Source organism: Rhododendron vialii, chromosome 11a, assembly GCF_030253575.1.
Source record: "Rhododendron vialii isolate Sample 1 chromosome 11a, ASM3025357v1".
NCBI lineage: Eukaryota > Viridiplantae > Streptophyta > Magnoliopsida > Ericales > Ericaceae > Rhododendron > Rhododendron vialii.
In genome coordinates this window covers 9507458-9523544 of record NC_080567.1, presented here as the reverse complement: position 1 = coordinate 9523544, position 16087 = coordinate 9507458, and the positions used below count along the sequence as shown (strand labels likewise).

The following is a 16087-nucleotide window of genomic DNA, read 5'->3' as shown; positions in this document are numbered from 1 at the left end:
GTCATGTTCTGCTCTTTCGTCAGATATAGGTTCTTTCCTAGAGTTTTCCTTCTCCCCCTCACCATAACTAGGTATTGGGAAGTAAGACCATGGCTCCTGATTATGGGATGTCAACATCTCTTCCTCCATATTATTCTCCCCCTGAAGAGATGTAGTGGAGAGAGGGTAATGAAGTTGTTTCCCAAAAAGTGACATCCATAGAAACAAAATGTTTACGGGAGTGAGGGTCATAGCATTTATACCCCTTCTGGGTAGGGGAATAGCCAAGGAAAACGTATTTACGAGCCTTGAGATCTAACTTGCCACGAGGATGTTTAGGAGATGGACAAAACACACGCAACCAAAAACTTTGGGTGAAAGGGAAGAGACCGAAGAACTACGAGGGAGAAACTGAGGAGGAATTTTAAACTGGAGAACACTAGATGGCATGCGATTGTTAAGATAAGCTGCAGTAAGAATAGAGTCGGCCCAATAAAATTTCGGAATATTCATCGTGAACAAGAGAGAATGGGCTACCTTAGCAAGGTGACGATTTTTGCATTCAACAATCCCATTCTGATGTGGAGTGCCAACACATGTAGTTTGGAAAAGAATGCCAGACTCGTTAAGATATACCTGAAATTGCCCATCAAGGTACTCAGTCCCATTATCACTACGAAAGATTATAATGTTGGTGTCAAATTGAGTACGAACCATCTGATGAAAAGATTTAAAGCATGAAAAACCTTCATTTTTGGACCAAAGTAAATACACCCAAGTTACACGAGAATAACAATCAAATAAAGTGACAAACCATCGATAACCAGAGGTAGAAGTAATCGGGGAAGGACCCCAAACATCACAGTGGATAACTGTAAAAGGGGAATCACTTCTTTGATTAACAGGATCATAATAACTGTAAAAGGGGAATCACTTCTTTGATTAACAGGATCATAAAAAGAGCGTTTGTGTTTAGCCAGCTCACAAGCTTCACAAAAAAACTGACTCCTAGTACGTTGCTTAGTTAAAGTAGGAAACCGTTTTTCTAAAATCCCAAAAGATGGGTGACCCAATCTACGATGCCACTGATGCAATAAAGGAAGAGCTGAACTCGTATCTGCTTTAAAAGCTTGACCCAATGACCGGGGTGTAAAAGATGGACGAGGTGCAGACTCCAAAAAGTGTAGACCACCATGAGCTTTACCGCTGCCAATCATTCTCCCCGTATCCAGCTCCTGAAAGACACAATGTGTAGGAAAAAAAGTCACGGAGCAATTCAAGGAATGAGTAAGACTACTAACAGTGAGAAGGTTAGTAGAAAAATTTGGAAAATGGAGAACTGAAGAAAGAGAAATCGTTGGAGAATAGCGGATGGAACTTTTCCTTGAAACAACAGATAGGGAACCATCAACTACTCTAATCTTATCCTTACTAGAACATGTAAAGTATGAGTAAAAAAAAGACGAACAATCTGTCTATGATCGGTGGCATCATAAACTATTATCCAAGGACGAGAGGAGGAAGTAGTAGATGCACTAGCCGGGATACCTGTGTAAACAAAGTATGAGGATGTAGTGGAAGTAGAAGTTGTGGAAGATGGAGTGTTAAGCCTAGCCATTTAGCGCCTAAGAGTTTGTAACTCCCCCTGAGTAAGAGTACCACCACTTTGGGAAGCATTAGGCAGGGGAGCTTGCAAACGAGTACCAGTAGGGTCAGGCAATATGTTAATAGTAGACTCCGAAGCATGTGCATGAGAATGCACAGGACCACCCTCTCGACCACTACCTCGTCCACGAGAGGGACGACCATGTAACTTCCAACAAAATTCCCTCGTATGTTTGGTTTTGTTGCAATAGTCACACTGGAGCAATTCCTTATCAACAGAGCCACTTTTATCACCAAGCTGACCTTGGGTAGACTTACCATCCTGTGGAGAGGGAATGGCAAGTAAGGCAGAGCGATCTGGAATTGGAGAGTGAACCATCGCACTTCGTCTACTCTCCTTCTATACCAGCACTCGAATCGGGTCAAACTCTATATCAAGACCAGCAAGAAAATCATAAATGCGCTTTCTCCACCATCTGGTGAAATGTAGTGGCATCAGCAGTGCAAACAACTTGAAAAGCCCGATAGTAATCACGTTCCGGCCATACTCCACGCAATTCACCATAATACTCAGCGAGAGATCAATTGTGTTGATCCAACCGACGAAGTTTCTTCCTCAACTCAAAAGCCTAGGCATTATTACCTTTCTGGGAATAGGTTTGTGCTACAACAAGCCAAATCGTATGAGGTGTGTCCAGAAGCAAAAAAGTATGGCGAATGGTAGGAATCATAGAGTTAAGTTGCCAAGTCATGGCTAAAGCATTTTGCCACGTCCATGTCTCAAGTTCTGGTCCAGCAGTTGTTGGTTTTAAAACAGGGCCTGTAATGAATTTCAACAAGCCACGGGCGATGATAGCCAAAGTAAAGGTGCGAGACCAAAGCAAATAGTTGGAATCATCCAACTTAATGTGGCAAATATCCAAAGAAGAGTTGTCTAGAGTCCCAACATGACTCAACTCATTTTTGGCACTAGTGGAAGCGATTTTGGGATCCTCCGACATATCAACAGAGGAACAACAACCCAAAACAGACAATACCCAGTAGACCCAACACTAACCAGCCTCAATCCACACTAAACAGATGTAACCCAGATAAAATCAACCCTAAGAGCAGAGATTCAAGTGCCAAAAACACAGGTTAAAGACTCTTACCACTGTGGTGACTGCCGAAATAGTGATAAAACAGAAAACCAAGCTCTGAAAGAGCACCGAAATGCCTTGGTCGAGCTGGGTTGAGTCTGAATCAAGGTGGGAATGGCTGGAAATGGCTCTTGGATGTCCGAAAGTGAAGAAATCAGCTCTGTTTTTTGCCAAAGTAGCTGGAAAATGTATGGGTCAGCTCTGACAGCTTTGAAACTCCAAAAGACCAACTGGGTAAAGTTGCCGGAGGTCTGGCGAGGTTAGAAGGGGCTGGCAAAGGTCTGGCAATGCTGGGTATGGTCGTTGGTGGTCAGAAAACCTAACGACAGCAAAACTCTTCGGAGTCGGAAAGAGCCTTGCCGGCGTCAGAAGGTCTCGTCGGCGTATGGGTCAGGTTGGTCGACGAGCGTGATATGGTAAGGTGCCAGGAGACAGCTCTGATACTATGTTTGATTTTGGGGGAAAAAGGAGAACCCAAATTAGGTTTCTCTCTCACTTTGTATGTATATGGACAAGAGTAAAAGTACAAATATACCCCTAAGTAACAAATACATAACAAAGTGAACCCTAACTTAACATCTTCGGATGGGTCTCTCTTTCTCTCTCTCTCTCTCTCTTGCATGCTCGGTTGCTCACATGCACATATATATTTGAAATTGGAGAGATGCATTTCATGACCTGGATTCTGCATTAAGGGAAGTTTCTAATACATGTTATTTCTGCAGGAGAATTATCCAGCAGTGATGAGAAAAAATACAAAGCTCTGAAGCGAGCGACGGAGAGGGAGATATCTCAGAGTGCTGATGTCATTTGTTGTACATGTGTTGGTGCTGGCGATCCTCGGCTGACTAATTTTAGATTCCGCCAGGTCAGTTTATGAACTATTTTTTGCAGTCAATGGAGGAAGGCCATACTTTTCGCTATGGTTAACATAAGCTTTTTGTCTATTTATAGGTCCTTATTGACGAGTCTACTCAATCAACAGAGCCCGAGTGTCTTATTCCCTTAGTTCTTGGAGCGAAGCAGGTAGTTGTTGAAACTATTCTTTACATTCTCTTTAGTCTTTTCCAGTCTATTTCATCTGCATCTTTTTTCTAAGAAGAGTTTTCTTTTAGGTAGTTCTTGTAGGTGACCATTGTCAGCTTGGCCCAGTCATAATGTGCAAAAAAGCAGCCCGTGCTGGGCTTGCCCAGTCTCTCTTTGAACGGCTAGTGCTACTTGGTGTGAAACCAATCAGATTGCAGGTGAATTTTATTTTTGTGGCTTTTGTGTTAGTATGCATGTATGTACATGTCACGTTTAATGGAACTTCTATTTGCCCCGATGTGCAGGTCCATGTATAGATCTTCCATTCCTCTTATTTTCCTTCTCAAAGCTATATCGGTTGGTTTTGTTAGATCACAACTTGTCCCAAAAGCTTGAGATGTTAGGGGTTGGGCCCAACGATGTATACTATGTGGGATCAACAGACATGACACTGATACGTAAATTTTGAAAAATGGGAGCACATGACACGTTTTAAGAATTATTTTTATACTATCCTATTACTAAAATATACGCATATAAAACTCTCTGATGGTGAATATGTAACACCATGTAGACCTTAAATCACATTTACCCAAATTGAAAAAGTGTTTTAGCATTTAGGTGTCTTTATGACCAATAAACAAAAAATGAGACTTCCCTAAGTTCTAATTAGAGTCTACTATTTCGTTTAACACCCCGACTTGTTTTGTGAGAGTCCTGAGCATTTTTTGGGGTGTCCGTGGAGTGTCCAAATTGAAAATGTTGAGAAAAAAAACACACTTCAGATTTAAGTGTTGGACATTTGTCCGGAGATGTTGGTGTCCGACACTGGTATGTGACCTTTGATGAAGTGTCCGTGCTACATAGAATGCATATCATGCTATTGCATATCCTCCCTCACGTGCAACCCCGTCTTGCATGTGGACATGGAAACATCTTGCATAAAACGACCATGATACGGAGGAGAGAATCTGAATGCAAATGGTGACAAATGCCAATGGAGAGACTTGAACCCAAGACCTCTCTCTCACCTTGAGCTTTAAAGCCATGTTATTTTACCAATTACTCTTTAAATCTTAAGTTGTTTGGAAATGGGCCCAGCGACGTATTTTGACCTATCTAACAGCTTAAAGATTGACCTTTTGATAAATCTGTACGCCTTCCTGGGGCTGTGTTGATGTGAATCCCATGATGTTCCTCATGGTTTCTCCTTCTCTGGTCATCAGCTTTCAAATCGGACAAAGTCCAGTTATTGGCACAAGCATGTGTAGTTGGTCTAGTGGCCATATTTACCTTCCGACGTATATAGTAATGTGTCCTCCTAATTCAGTCCAGTTTAGAGTAGACCAGTGACGACGATGTTATGCTTTTGCTTGTGTGATATTTTCTTTTGGATCATTGTTGGTGATTTGCTTTTGATTAAGTCCAAGAAATTGTAGGACATTTTGTTTTGCATATGCCGTTGATTATGGTCGTCAATTTATTCTTGCTAATGCTAGTGACGACATACTCTTTTGAGGGCAAACGATTAAGTGTTCTGGATTGTACCCTTTGTTCTCCCAGTTTTCGTTGTACCTAAACTGATTTTGTTTCTGGACATAGGCTGGTTCGATATGTTGAACTGATGACATTTTTTGCCTTGTACTGTTGAATTCCAGGTACAATACCGAATGCATCCAGCCCTTTCGGAATTCCCTTCTAACAGCTTTTACGAAGGTACACTTCAAAATGGCGTGACAATTAATGAAAGGCAATCTCCAGGCATTGATTTTCCTTGGCCTGTGCCAAATCGTCCAATGTTCTTTTATGTTCAGGTATGATGTTTTTCTCTTACAAGCTTTTGGAGTCCAGTATGGTGTTTATTGTCACGCCCCTCCCAATTTTTGCCAATCCTACTGTCCCATAACGAAATTTTGTGAACTCACACAATGCCACCTCCTATAAACAATGGTCATCTATTTCTCTTTTCTCTTTGTTTCCTTCAGTTTCAAGTGTATCACATAGTAAGAGTCCATGACCACACAACACTACTAGGCAATGCCACCAAATTATGAATTCAAAGCCGCCACTAAGGCATAAATTCAGCGTCACAATAAAAACAATTTTTCTTTTTCTTTTTTGCTGCCAACGCCACACATGCATAATTTTCCACCTATACACACATGCATAATTTTTTCACCTATACGGCTGCCACACATGTTGAAAGTCCACCCCATAAAAGCTACACCACGTAACCTAAAATTCAATTTCATACATGCTACTTATGACAGCACAGCCGAATTCCAATCCATTCATGCCAACATTTACACTACCAAAAATTGAATATCGCGGCACCTCGGGCCAAAATTCCCACACCTCGGCTAAACATAAGCACCTCAGACCTTACTAGTTACTGGCCAGCCACATATAAATTTTACACAAAAGCCATCAAACTTTCAACCATCTATCCACGTAATGAATTACGAATTGGGCTCCTCGGACCCTTATTCACTTGCAAATCCGACGACATTGGCATTATAAATATAGGCACCTCGGGCCCTTATTCATTCACAAAGGGGGGGCAGGTCACAATTTATAAAGAATGATCCATCCTACTTGTACAAGGCCTTTTAAAGCCGTGAGGGCGGGCCAAAGAACGTAGGGACTTCACAGTTAAGCGTGCTCATCCTGGGGTAGTCCAGGGATGGGTGACCCTACTGGGAAGTCTACGGTCTTTGGGCGCCTAAAGCGGACAATATTGTACAAAGATGGATGGGATCGTCGTGGGCACGTGGCCGCACCGGCTCGGGCCCGCATAGGGCGCCGTGCGTGGGGCGGGGCGTGACATTTATCCTCGTAAGTTCTGACAAATGCTTATTGCTCTTGTGGAAAATACTCAAATGTTATGCTTGATAACTTCTCTTGGAGACTTTGTTGACAGTATTTTTTAGCCGCACAATCATTAGATGTTTTTGATGAAAAGTGCAACCAGGCTTGGTTCTGTCATTTCTATAACTCTTTGTGGCCCCAAAACTTATTATGAGGCTGTATCTTAATCTTGTAGATGGGACAAGAGGAGATAAGTGCCAGTGGAACTTCCTATCTGAACCGGACTGAGGCTTCTAATGTTGAAAAAATTGTGACAACATTTTTAAGGAGCGGTGTAGTTCCTAGTCAGGTGTGACTATTTATCTTCTTAGCATTTTTCTGACTAATTGTATAATCATTTTTAATCCATCCTTTTCCAGATTGGGGTCATTACACCATATGAGGGACAACGAGCATATATTGTGAACTATATGTCAAGAAATGGTGCCCTCCGACAGCAACTTTACAAGGAAATTGAGGTACTATCTGCGTATGGCTTAGGCTAACTGTGGACTTAGATCCTTGTTTGGAAATTCCATGTTTAATATCCCTTTCAAACAGGTTGCAAGTGTAGATTCATTCCAAGGAAGGGAGAAAGATTACATTATTTTGTCTTGTGTGAGGAGTAATGAACATCAGGTGGGTTGATGTCTTTTGTACCGTCTTTTATTTTTCTTAGAGTTTTCTTGTAGAAAGTCTGGCTACTGCAGTGACACAAAGTGTTGAGGATATAAATAACAACAGTTGTCCGTCTCTCTAACAGCATAAGCTTAAAGCTTGTAAATGGGTTGGTGGTTAATAATCTCATACTAGAAGTTATAACGATGCTGTCCCCAGTGACACACTTAAGAGCTTGTACTGTTTCTGTCCCCATTCACTCACATACTAATGTTTCTGCTCTGGAAATAAGTGCTTGTGAATGCTTGCTCTGTTAATATCAAAATGAGAAGAAGAACTGCCTTTTAAACTATATTTGGAATTTCCTCTGTGTGTATGCTGCACGGAGTGATACATCAACTCTCCTTGACTTGATGCAATACCTGTATTTGACTGTGTGTTTTCTATTTAAACGATACTTGCCTGGTGCTATTATTCCAAATGATGAAAGCTTCAGTTATATACTCAGATTTAAGCACACAATATTGTCAAACAACCCTCAATACATTCTCCATGATGGCCTTCGTTTTCAGCTTGATAACTTTTTTGATGCTTGATAGCGGACTCTCTTTTTTCCCAGGGTATTGGATTCCTTAATGATCCACGAAGGCTTAATGTTGCGCTCACCCGTGCCCGTTATGGTATTGTCATTTTGGGGAACCCTAAAGTTCTAAGCAAACAGCCATTGTGGAATGGTTTATTGACACACTACAAGGTATCCACATCACTTGATTTCTTTAGCATAAGTCTTTCTGGCTGAACTGAATTGTGGTTGGGATGTTAATGTTTGCTGGCTGATCTTTGTATCAGGCGACATTCTGCGTATGTTGTTTTTAGTTCTAATGTCCACTCCTTTTGCATGTTGAGTTTCCTGCTTAGAAGGCTCTAAAAATGAGCTAGTTGTGATTGAGCTGGCATTCTAATGTTATGATCATAGGTTACCTGGCTAGCTATTAATTCGTCCCCTCCTCCTTTTCTTCCCTTTTTCCCCCTTCTGTTTCTTAAGGAGCATGAGTGCTTGGTTGAAGGGCCTTTGAACAACTTAAAACAGAGCATGGTTCAGTTTCAAAAGCCTAAAAAGGTATGGCAATGAGTGAATATTTTTTTGTTTCGGTATACAATGATGAATAATGTTCAAAGGAAACTAAGTTATGGTTGGTATGGTGCAAGATTTATAATGACCGCAGACTTTTCTTTGGTGGTGGACATGGAATTGTGCCTGATGCTTTTGGGTCTGTTGCCTCGTCAAGTCCAAATTCTGATAGGAGGAATGGTCGCTCTAGGGGTATGTTGTGTAAATCAGTGAGATGTTTCAAAGATAGAAATCTCCTTGCTTTTCCTTATCTTCTTTTGAGTTGCTGTTTTATAGTATACTTACTTCCAATTGCTCTGAATGACAGTTTTTTCTTCTTCTGGCAAACAGGTTCTTATTTGCCATCTGGCCCCCCCAATGGTACCCATAAGCCTGGGCTATATCCTGCTGGTTATCCTATGCCTAGGGTTCCTCTTCCAGCATATCATGGGGCCCCACTTTCACAACCTTATGCTATTCCAACCCGTGGAGCTGTTCATGGACCCGTTGGAGCTGTTCCTCATGGGCCACAGCCTGGGAACAGAGGTTTTGGGGCTGGGCGTGGCAGTTCTCCCATAGGCAGTCATCTTTCCCACCAGCAAAGCTCCCGACAACCTATTGGGAGTCTAGGGCCCACTTTCAACTTCCCTCCTTTAGAGAATCCAAACAGCCAGCCTTCTGTTGGCGGGCCATTATCGCAGCCTGGATTTGTTTCTAATGTTCGTATGGTTTAGCTACTGTTAGCTGTTAGTTTTTAAAATCCTTCATTGACGTGGTTTAAGTAATGAGTTTATTTGGATGTATACCACAGATGACAGGCCAAGGATCAAGCCAAACATTTCAGGATGGTTTCTCTATGGGTGGCATGTCTCAGGTATTTTATTTTGTGAATGCTGGAATGTTCTTATAATTGGTTGTTTTCACCTTATTAGAAAGTTGTGTTTCAACTGCAAAACAGGATTTCTTGGGTGATGATTTCAAAAGTCAAGGATCACATGTTATGTATAACGTTGCTGAGTTCTCCACAGAGGTAAAATGGTGGTTGGAACTTGAAACTCTTAGGCTAATTGTCTCTTAATTTTTTTCCATTTTCCTTGATGAAAGAACTTTTGAGGATGACCGATTGGACAAGCACAGTTATTTTTTCTTGATTAGTGCCATTCACCAACAGTTCTAAATGTCATGTTACTATACACTATACAGGCTTCTCAGAGTGGATATGCTGTTGATTATGTTACTCAAGGAGCACATGCTGGGTTTCCAGGAAGCTTTCTAAACCAGAATTCACATGCTGGATATTCTCGTTTTGGTTCAGGAAATGATTTCATGTCTCAAGTAGGTTTATTTATTCATTTGTTGTTGGGCGAAATCCTTAATACTGCCTGGTGCTTTGAGCCTAAAGCACTTCACCGTCCAGACTCCGAAATACATGCCAACCGTGCTGACGTGATTTGAGACTGATGTTTTCATTTAACTTTGCTACGGAAAATGGTCAAAGACTGTTACACCTTAAAAACTGTGATTCCCATATCTTCGTCTCCATTGCTACCATGACCATCACCGTTCTCAATCTACTGCCGCCACCTGATTCAACCACCCCAATAGCATCATTCATACTGTATTTATAATACGTGCATAGGTAAAAAAATGGTTAAATACACACACACACACACATAATGGCTAACTTTAATGTGAAATTATTTAGAAGTATGTAACCTCCCACATGATCATGACTGGTTAATGCTACCCAATGTGCTAGACATATTCGTACCAAGATTGCCGATCTCAACTGGTTAAATTTATGGTGACTTCACCTATACATAGTCATATTATAGATACCACCCACAGGTTCAGAGCTTCACGGGTGTTAATAGCACTTAGGAGGTCGAATTGAGTAAACAAAATCTAGGATTTCCGAGAATATGAGACAGGTTCAGGGAGGGCAGTATCAGGGGAAGAGGGAGGGGTAGCATGGAGGAGCTGATACTGCTTCTTAGTTTGGGTTTCTGATTGGTTAGGCTTTATCGCAAGTAAAAGATTAGGATTGAGAAGTTTAGATCAAGCGGTAATCTGGGCCAGTCAACATAATAACGGGAAGGCTTTCAACGCTCAGTTTATAAGCTACTATTGCTGCTGCTTTATATCATATATGTATGGCTTGAAAGAAATGCCAGAATCTTTGAGAACTGAAGAGAGATGCATGCACTGTTGTAAGTGTGATGAATTCTGACTTGAGGGATTGCTTGAGTTCATGGAGAAGGATCAAGAGGAGTGCCAAGAATCAGGTCCTGTGTGCTCAGTGGAATGGCTCCCCCCTGCACTTTTGCTCCATGCCTCCATAGGTGCTGTGTTGGATGGGTGTCTTGTCCCAACCAGTTAGCTAGGTGCTGTAGATGTTTTAGAGGGCTGCAGTCGGTGTTGGTTAGGATTGGTATTTGCTCCTTGTTGATTTGGTTTTTGTTTCTCCTGTATCTTGCAGTATAGGCGTTTGTTGTTGTTTGTTTACACCAGTCAATAGATCTGTGTGGGCTGTGGATCTGTAGTTCTTGTTGGTTAGGGCTGGTCTTACTCCTTGTTGCTTTGGTGATCTTGTATCTGTGGTTTGTTCCATTAAAATTTACTTTACCCAAAAAAGAAGAAGAGAGGTTAAGATGCCAATTGTATGATTGTCTTTTTGCATTAGAGGTTGATTTAAACCTTTTCTTTATGTTGACTCTCAAATCAAGTGTGGCTGTGCGGGTGCCCCATTTTTACCAATTTGGGTATTTTTGTAATGGTAGCACTTTAGTCCCAAATCGCAAGCGGGTGTATTGCATATTTCTTTCAAAATAACTGAGGTAAAGTGCTCTAGGGCCAAACCATGTGGGGATAAAAAGCTCTAGGGCCTACCACAATGGAGTATGTATATTGTCACAAATGGCAGTTATACAGGAGTTCACAAATGATGGTTACATTGTCCTTTTTCTTTTACCACCTGGATCAATATTTTTGTTTTATATCTCAGTTTATTGAGTAATTGTAACAGGACTACATGGCTCATGGATCCCAGGGTCTCTTTACACAAGTTGGATTCACTGATCCATCACAGGATGATGCTTCCCAGAACCACTTCGGTGTGGCCAATGCCAATGCACTTCAGTCTCAGGTTTCCATCTTTTCTGCTTTCCTTTTCTTTCTTCAACATTGGAGGCTGTAGCCTAAAGGGTGGGGGTGGGGGGTGAATCTTTCTATGGCTAGACTTGGACCCTTGATCTCCTAGAGAGGAATAAGAATTCTGGCAAACTGAGCTACCCATATTGGTTTATGTTTTTTTCCTTGTCCTTTGTCTATCTTTACCAGTTTTTTTGAAGGCTTGAATTGCATCATTTCTCTGAGCCAATTTTGTTAGAGCTCCTCCAAGGGATTGTTTTGCTATAATTTTGGATGACACTGCATCAACAGTCTGCTATTTTTCTGCTATATTTAGACACGGGAAAAATCCATATAACCCCCATGTAGTTTGCCTCATGTGCGACTTACCTTCCCGACAATTTGCATGGTTTCGGCCTTTTACCCCTTAGCCTCCCCTGCTGTAAAAATTCCATCATAATTGACGGCAATTGTGCCACACGGGCTTATGTGGAGAGTTTAGATACGGAAAAATTCCATTCAAATTTTCTAGCAAAAAGAGACAAAAGCCCTCATCATCTTCTATCTCTGTACCTATCAAAAGACCCTAGCCACCAGTAACCCCTGCACTGCCGAGTCTGCCGTTGTCCGTAGCCGCCGGCCCGGACCACCTCTTCAACCAACACAAACTGCTGCCACCATAACATGAGAATCCAAGGGTGCGATTTCGCCTTTCACCATCAGAAATTCTCCCTCTTGCGTAACTGCTCATAACCCACCGTAAATCTGGGTTCATCTCTTCCTCACTCCCTTCTCTTCTCCTTTTTGTATGATATGCTTAGTGGTGGTTGTTTTGGCTTGATTCATTCCAAATTTAACTCGTGTTTTGGTGTTTTCAGTTTCTTTTCTCTTTTAATAAGGAGATCGTTTTGTTTTTTGGTTTTTAAGGATTCTAATAAGGAGATCCTTTCCCTCCGCTAATCCCCACCACCTCTTCCCTGCTTTGCCACCCTGCCTCCCCAGATCCTGTCATCCTCCCCTCTCCTGGTTTGCAACACACACACACACGCACATACACGTCTGTAATTATGTTTATGCCTATATTTACCGTATATGTGATATGTATCATATGATTTATGGAGTATGATTAATATGAAAATATACATTAATATGTAAATTAAGGAAAATATACGTGAGTTTGTGGTTATTGCAAGATATAATTAGAAATGAAAGCCTTCCTGGGAAAGTTGGGTTACCACCGATAGAAGATGAGAGAGAATAGATTAAGGTTATTTGAACATATGGTTACGGACTTATGGCAGATGGTAGCACTAAGGGGTGGGATAGACCGAAATTGATTTTAGAGGTGGTAGTTCGGAAAGACCTAGATTTATTGGATATCAAGGAACATGCTGCCCTCCATAAAACGGATTCATGCAGCTGACCTAAAACGGATTCATGTAGCTGACCCTAGTTGATTGGGCTTAAGGGTCGGTTGGTTTGGTCTGGTCCGTGAACTCTTCAACTAAACTTAGGGAGAGAGATACACGAGAGAGAACAGAAGAAGATGATGAGGACATTTCCCTCATTTCACACAAACCATTAACGGTATTAGTTGTGTGCACTGTAGTTCAAAACCATGCTTGGGCATTTGCATAGTTACTAATGGTTGGTAGGTAAGTTGCACATGAGGCAAACCACATTGGGGTTAATTGGATTCCTCCCTTTAGATAAACCTTAGCTGTGGCTACATTTTGGCAAGACCTCTCTCCCTCTCTATTGATGGCCCACAAAGTATCATTGACATTTAACTTTCTGTTTAGAAAACAGAAGAGATAAAAATTGTACCACTGGAATTCCATTTGCGAGAACGTGAACTTTTCCTTGCCACATTTTATTTTTGGCTAGCCATTTTGTTAATCAATTAAAGAAGATGCTTTAAATATTTTTGTTGATTGTCAAAATTCTCTAGATTCAAATTTTAACTGTATTTAGCTATTTGGTTAATCAACAAAGGGGCATGTTCTTATATGTTATCCAGTTTCCAATATGTATCAAATGTTCTTCTCTTTGTTTGTAGGGTTTGATGAATCCACTATATTCCCAGCCCTTTGCCCTCTATAATACACAGCCAATGAACTTGCAAGCTACACAGCAGCTGCAGCAACAGCAGCAGTCACAGCAGGGACAAATCTCCCAAAATCAGAAACTTCACTAGAATGGTTGACAGCTCACGTGCCATTATCTACGTTGGGTTGAAGTATTTGCACTCGGCAGCTTGATTTGTGCAGTCGTGTGCCTTCATTGACATATCAAAGGTTTGCCAATAATTGAGGCCTGCCAGTTGTGTGATAACTCAACATATTAATGCCTTGTTTGGAACACTTTTTGAAAAGTATTTTTCAAAAGATTCTCCCTACTTCCAATCATTCCTCTCTCTATCTCTCTCCACTTATTACCCCTACTACTTTTTCAAATTTTTTTTTTCAAAAAGTGTTCCAAATAACGCATAAAAGATGATTCCAAAATCATTTGGAATCAGAAGGTTTGGGTTGGCAGGATGGCTATGGATCTTGGAGGAAACACAGGCAGCACACATTCAGGGCTGTGTAAGTAATGATAACCCCATTGTATCTTTAAGAAGGTTTGAATTGATGAGGAGAACATAAAATCGTTGTGGGGGAGCATTGCTTGGATGGATTGGTCGGAAGGGTTGGGATAAGATATTGAGAAGCAGATCAATATCGCCGTTATGCACGCAGAAGAGCTTAGCAATGGCAACTCTTGTACAGTGCAGGGAAATTCACCTTAACCTCTCAGATCTTCATGACATGTGATTATATTCTGATTAACTGTTTTTAAGTGTTACTAAATAGACGATGATGACATGTTAAATAGGCATTCGTAGATGGGACTATTGCAACCCTGTTGTGCACCTTTCACTTCGTGGGCTTTCATATAAACGCGTGATATGATGTAGGAAGAAATCACAATAGCCACTCTTGAAGTTTTCCCTATTGTGCCTTGGTTTTTCTTTGGGTGTTGGAGCATTTTAAAGTGGCAAGTATTATCCGAGCGAAGTTTTAGTATTGTAATTTATTATTAATATTTATGATTCTGTAATTGTGCGGTACTGATGTTCTGGATTTTGAATGAAGCATGGTAATGAGTACGAAGTTGTTTTGGGTTTGTGTATATATGGCCAAAGGCTAAATCTGTTTTGAGTCTACTGCGTGTACCTCCATTGATTGGCAATTACACGGCTACTTATCTTGTGTTATTGTGTTATGAGTGTCTAATTGAACCGTTTCTGGAAACCGGCAAGTATCATAAACTGCTTAAGTTTGGCTCATTTGTATCACCAGCTTATAACATGTCGAAACTCGTGCTTGATTTGTTTACTCGTTTAATTCATGTATTTAGTTTTACTGAGTTAATCGTCCAAGTAATAGGAATCGGATTTGTGAAGGTAATGGGGAAAAAAAAAATTTCCTAACTGCAGTTTTCGTAAATGAATGTTACGAAAATGTTATCAAAACACTAACGCAAGTTGTTCCTAACTGCAGTTTTCGTAAATATCAAGGGGATTTTATAATTTATTCTCTTTTCGATTATGAAAACAAAAGTACACAACCATGGATTGTTATGCATAATCACGCGACTAAGCACGAGCGTCTGGATCAGTTTAAGGGCTCACAACTAGCGTAAAAACATGAACATGGTTAAAATGGGTTGGGGAGTAGAATGGGCTGGGCTAAATTTTACTTATAATTTTTTTTTTAAAGCTGACCTGAGTTATAGCCCACCATTCTATGGTGTTTACTGGTTATGTGTACTATTATCACATTGTAATTGTACCTAGTAGGAATAGGTGTTGACTTATGACGTGTATAATAAATATGGCAAGAATTAGGCTTTAGTAGGTGATGATATGTTTATACTGTTTAGTAATAGTATTAGTCAATTATGGTTGTACGTAGTAGTTGGTGTCATGTAATTTTGTCAGTAGATTTGCAGATGGACGTAGGACTAAGAACAATGATGTTCAATTATGGGTACCATTGGTATTGTTTGTATTCTCCTCCTTACGCCTATAAAAGGAGGGTTCTGCCTATTGTAAAAATCAAGTTAATGAAAGCTAGTGTTTTCCTAATATATCTTGTGTCTTGTATTCATTCTTTTTGATTCTAACCTACTCTGTGTTTGTACCCATTTTGTGTCTGCAAACTTGGTATCAGAGCCATGTTCATTCTAGCGTAAACCCTTCCTCTGGGAACTTCTTTTCCAAAACTACTTCAAATCTTTTCTAAGAAGAAAAAAATTGAAGCTTATGCTCTGTGGTTGCCTTTTAAGGATCATTCACATCAGAAACTTCATTAACTATTTTAATTGAAGAATTTTGTATCAGTGGGTTAAAAATACCTTGAGACTTTTGGCTTTTGAGCGGTGTGTCTCGGTTTATCTACCATAGTATACATAATTTTATTAATCAAAATTAGTTAAAAGATTTTACATTGAAAAGAAACGATATGTTGCATGAGGAAACGAAGAATCCAGACTTTTATTCATAAAAAATGAATCACTTGTTTTCCATCTATTCCTCTGCTACCTCCTCTTTAGTTCCTTCAAGATCATCCACCAGTAGAAATTCCTC

At 40.5% G+C, this 16087-nt stretch overlaps 1 protein-coding gene across 1 annotated transcript in view; it reads left to right on the top strand.

Moving 5' to 3' along the window:
* LOC131307592 (regulator of nonsense transcripts 1 homolog) overlaps positions 1 to 14630 on the top strand; it is a 44777-nt gene extending 30147 nt beyond the window's left edge. The window contains exons 14-29 of the mRNA XM_058334195.1: positions 3449 to 3591; positions 3678 to 3749; positions 3839 to 3967; positions 5408 to 5563; positions 6793 to 6906; positions 6977 to 7075; positions 7158 to 7235; positions 7834 to 7968; positions 8260 to 8334; positions 8424 to 8538; positions 8677 to 9044; positions 9137 to 9199; positions 9284 to 9355; positions 9529 to 9660; positions 11351 to 11470; positions 13514 to 14630. Coding sequence (XP_058190178.1) covers positions 3449 to 3591; positions 3678 to 3749; positions 3839 to 3967; positions 5408 to 5563; positions 6793 to 6906; positions 6977 to 7075; positions 7158 to 7235; positions 7834 to 7968; positions 8260 to 8334; positions 8424 to 8538; positions 8677 to 9044; positions 9137 to 9199; positions 9284 to 9355; positions 9529 to 9660; positions 11351 to 11470; positions 13514 to 13651 — 2009 coding nt within the window. The 3' untranslated portion in view covers positions 13652 to 14630. The remainder of the gene's footprint in view (positions 1 to 3448; positions 3592 to 3677; positions 3750 to 3838; positions 3968 to 5407; positions 5564 to 6792; positions 6907 to 6976; positions 7076 to 7157; positions 7236 to 7833; positions 7969 to 8259; positions 8335 to 8423; positions 8539 to 8676; positions 9045 to 9136; positions 9200 to 9283; positions 9356 to 9528; positions 9661 to 11350; positions 11471 to 13513) is intronic.
* Positions 14631 to 16087: the final 1457 nt, after the last annotated feature.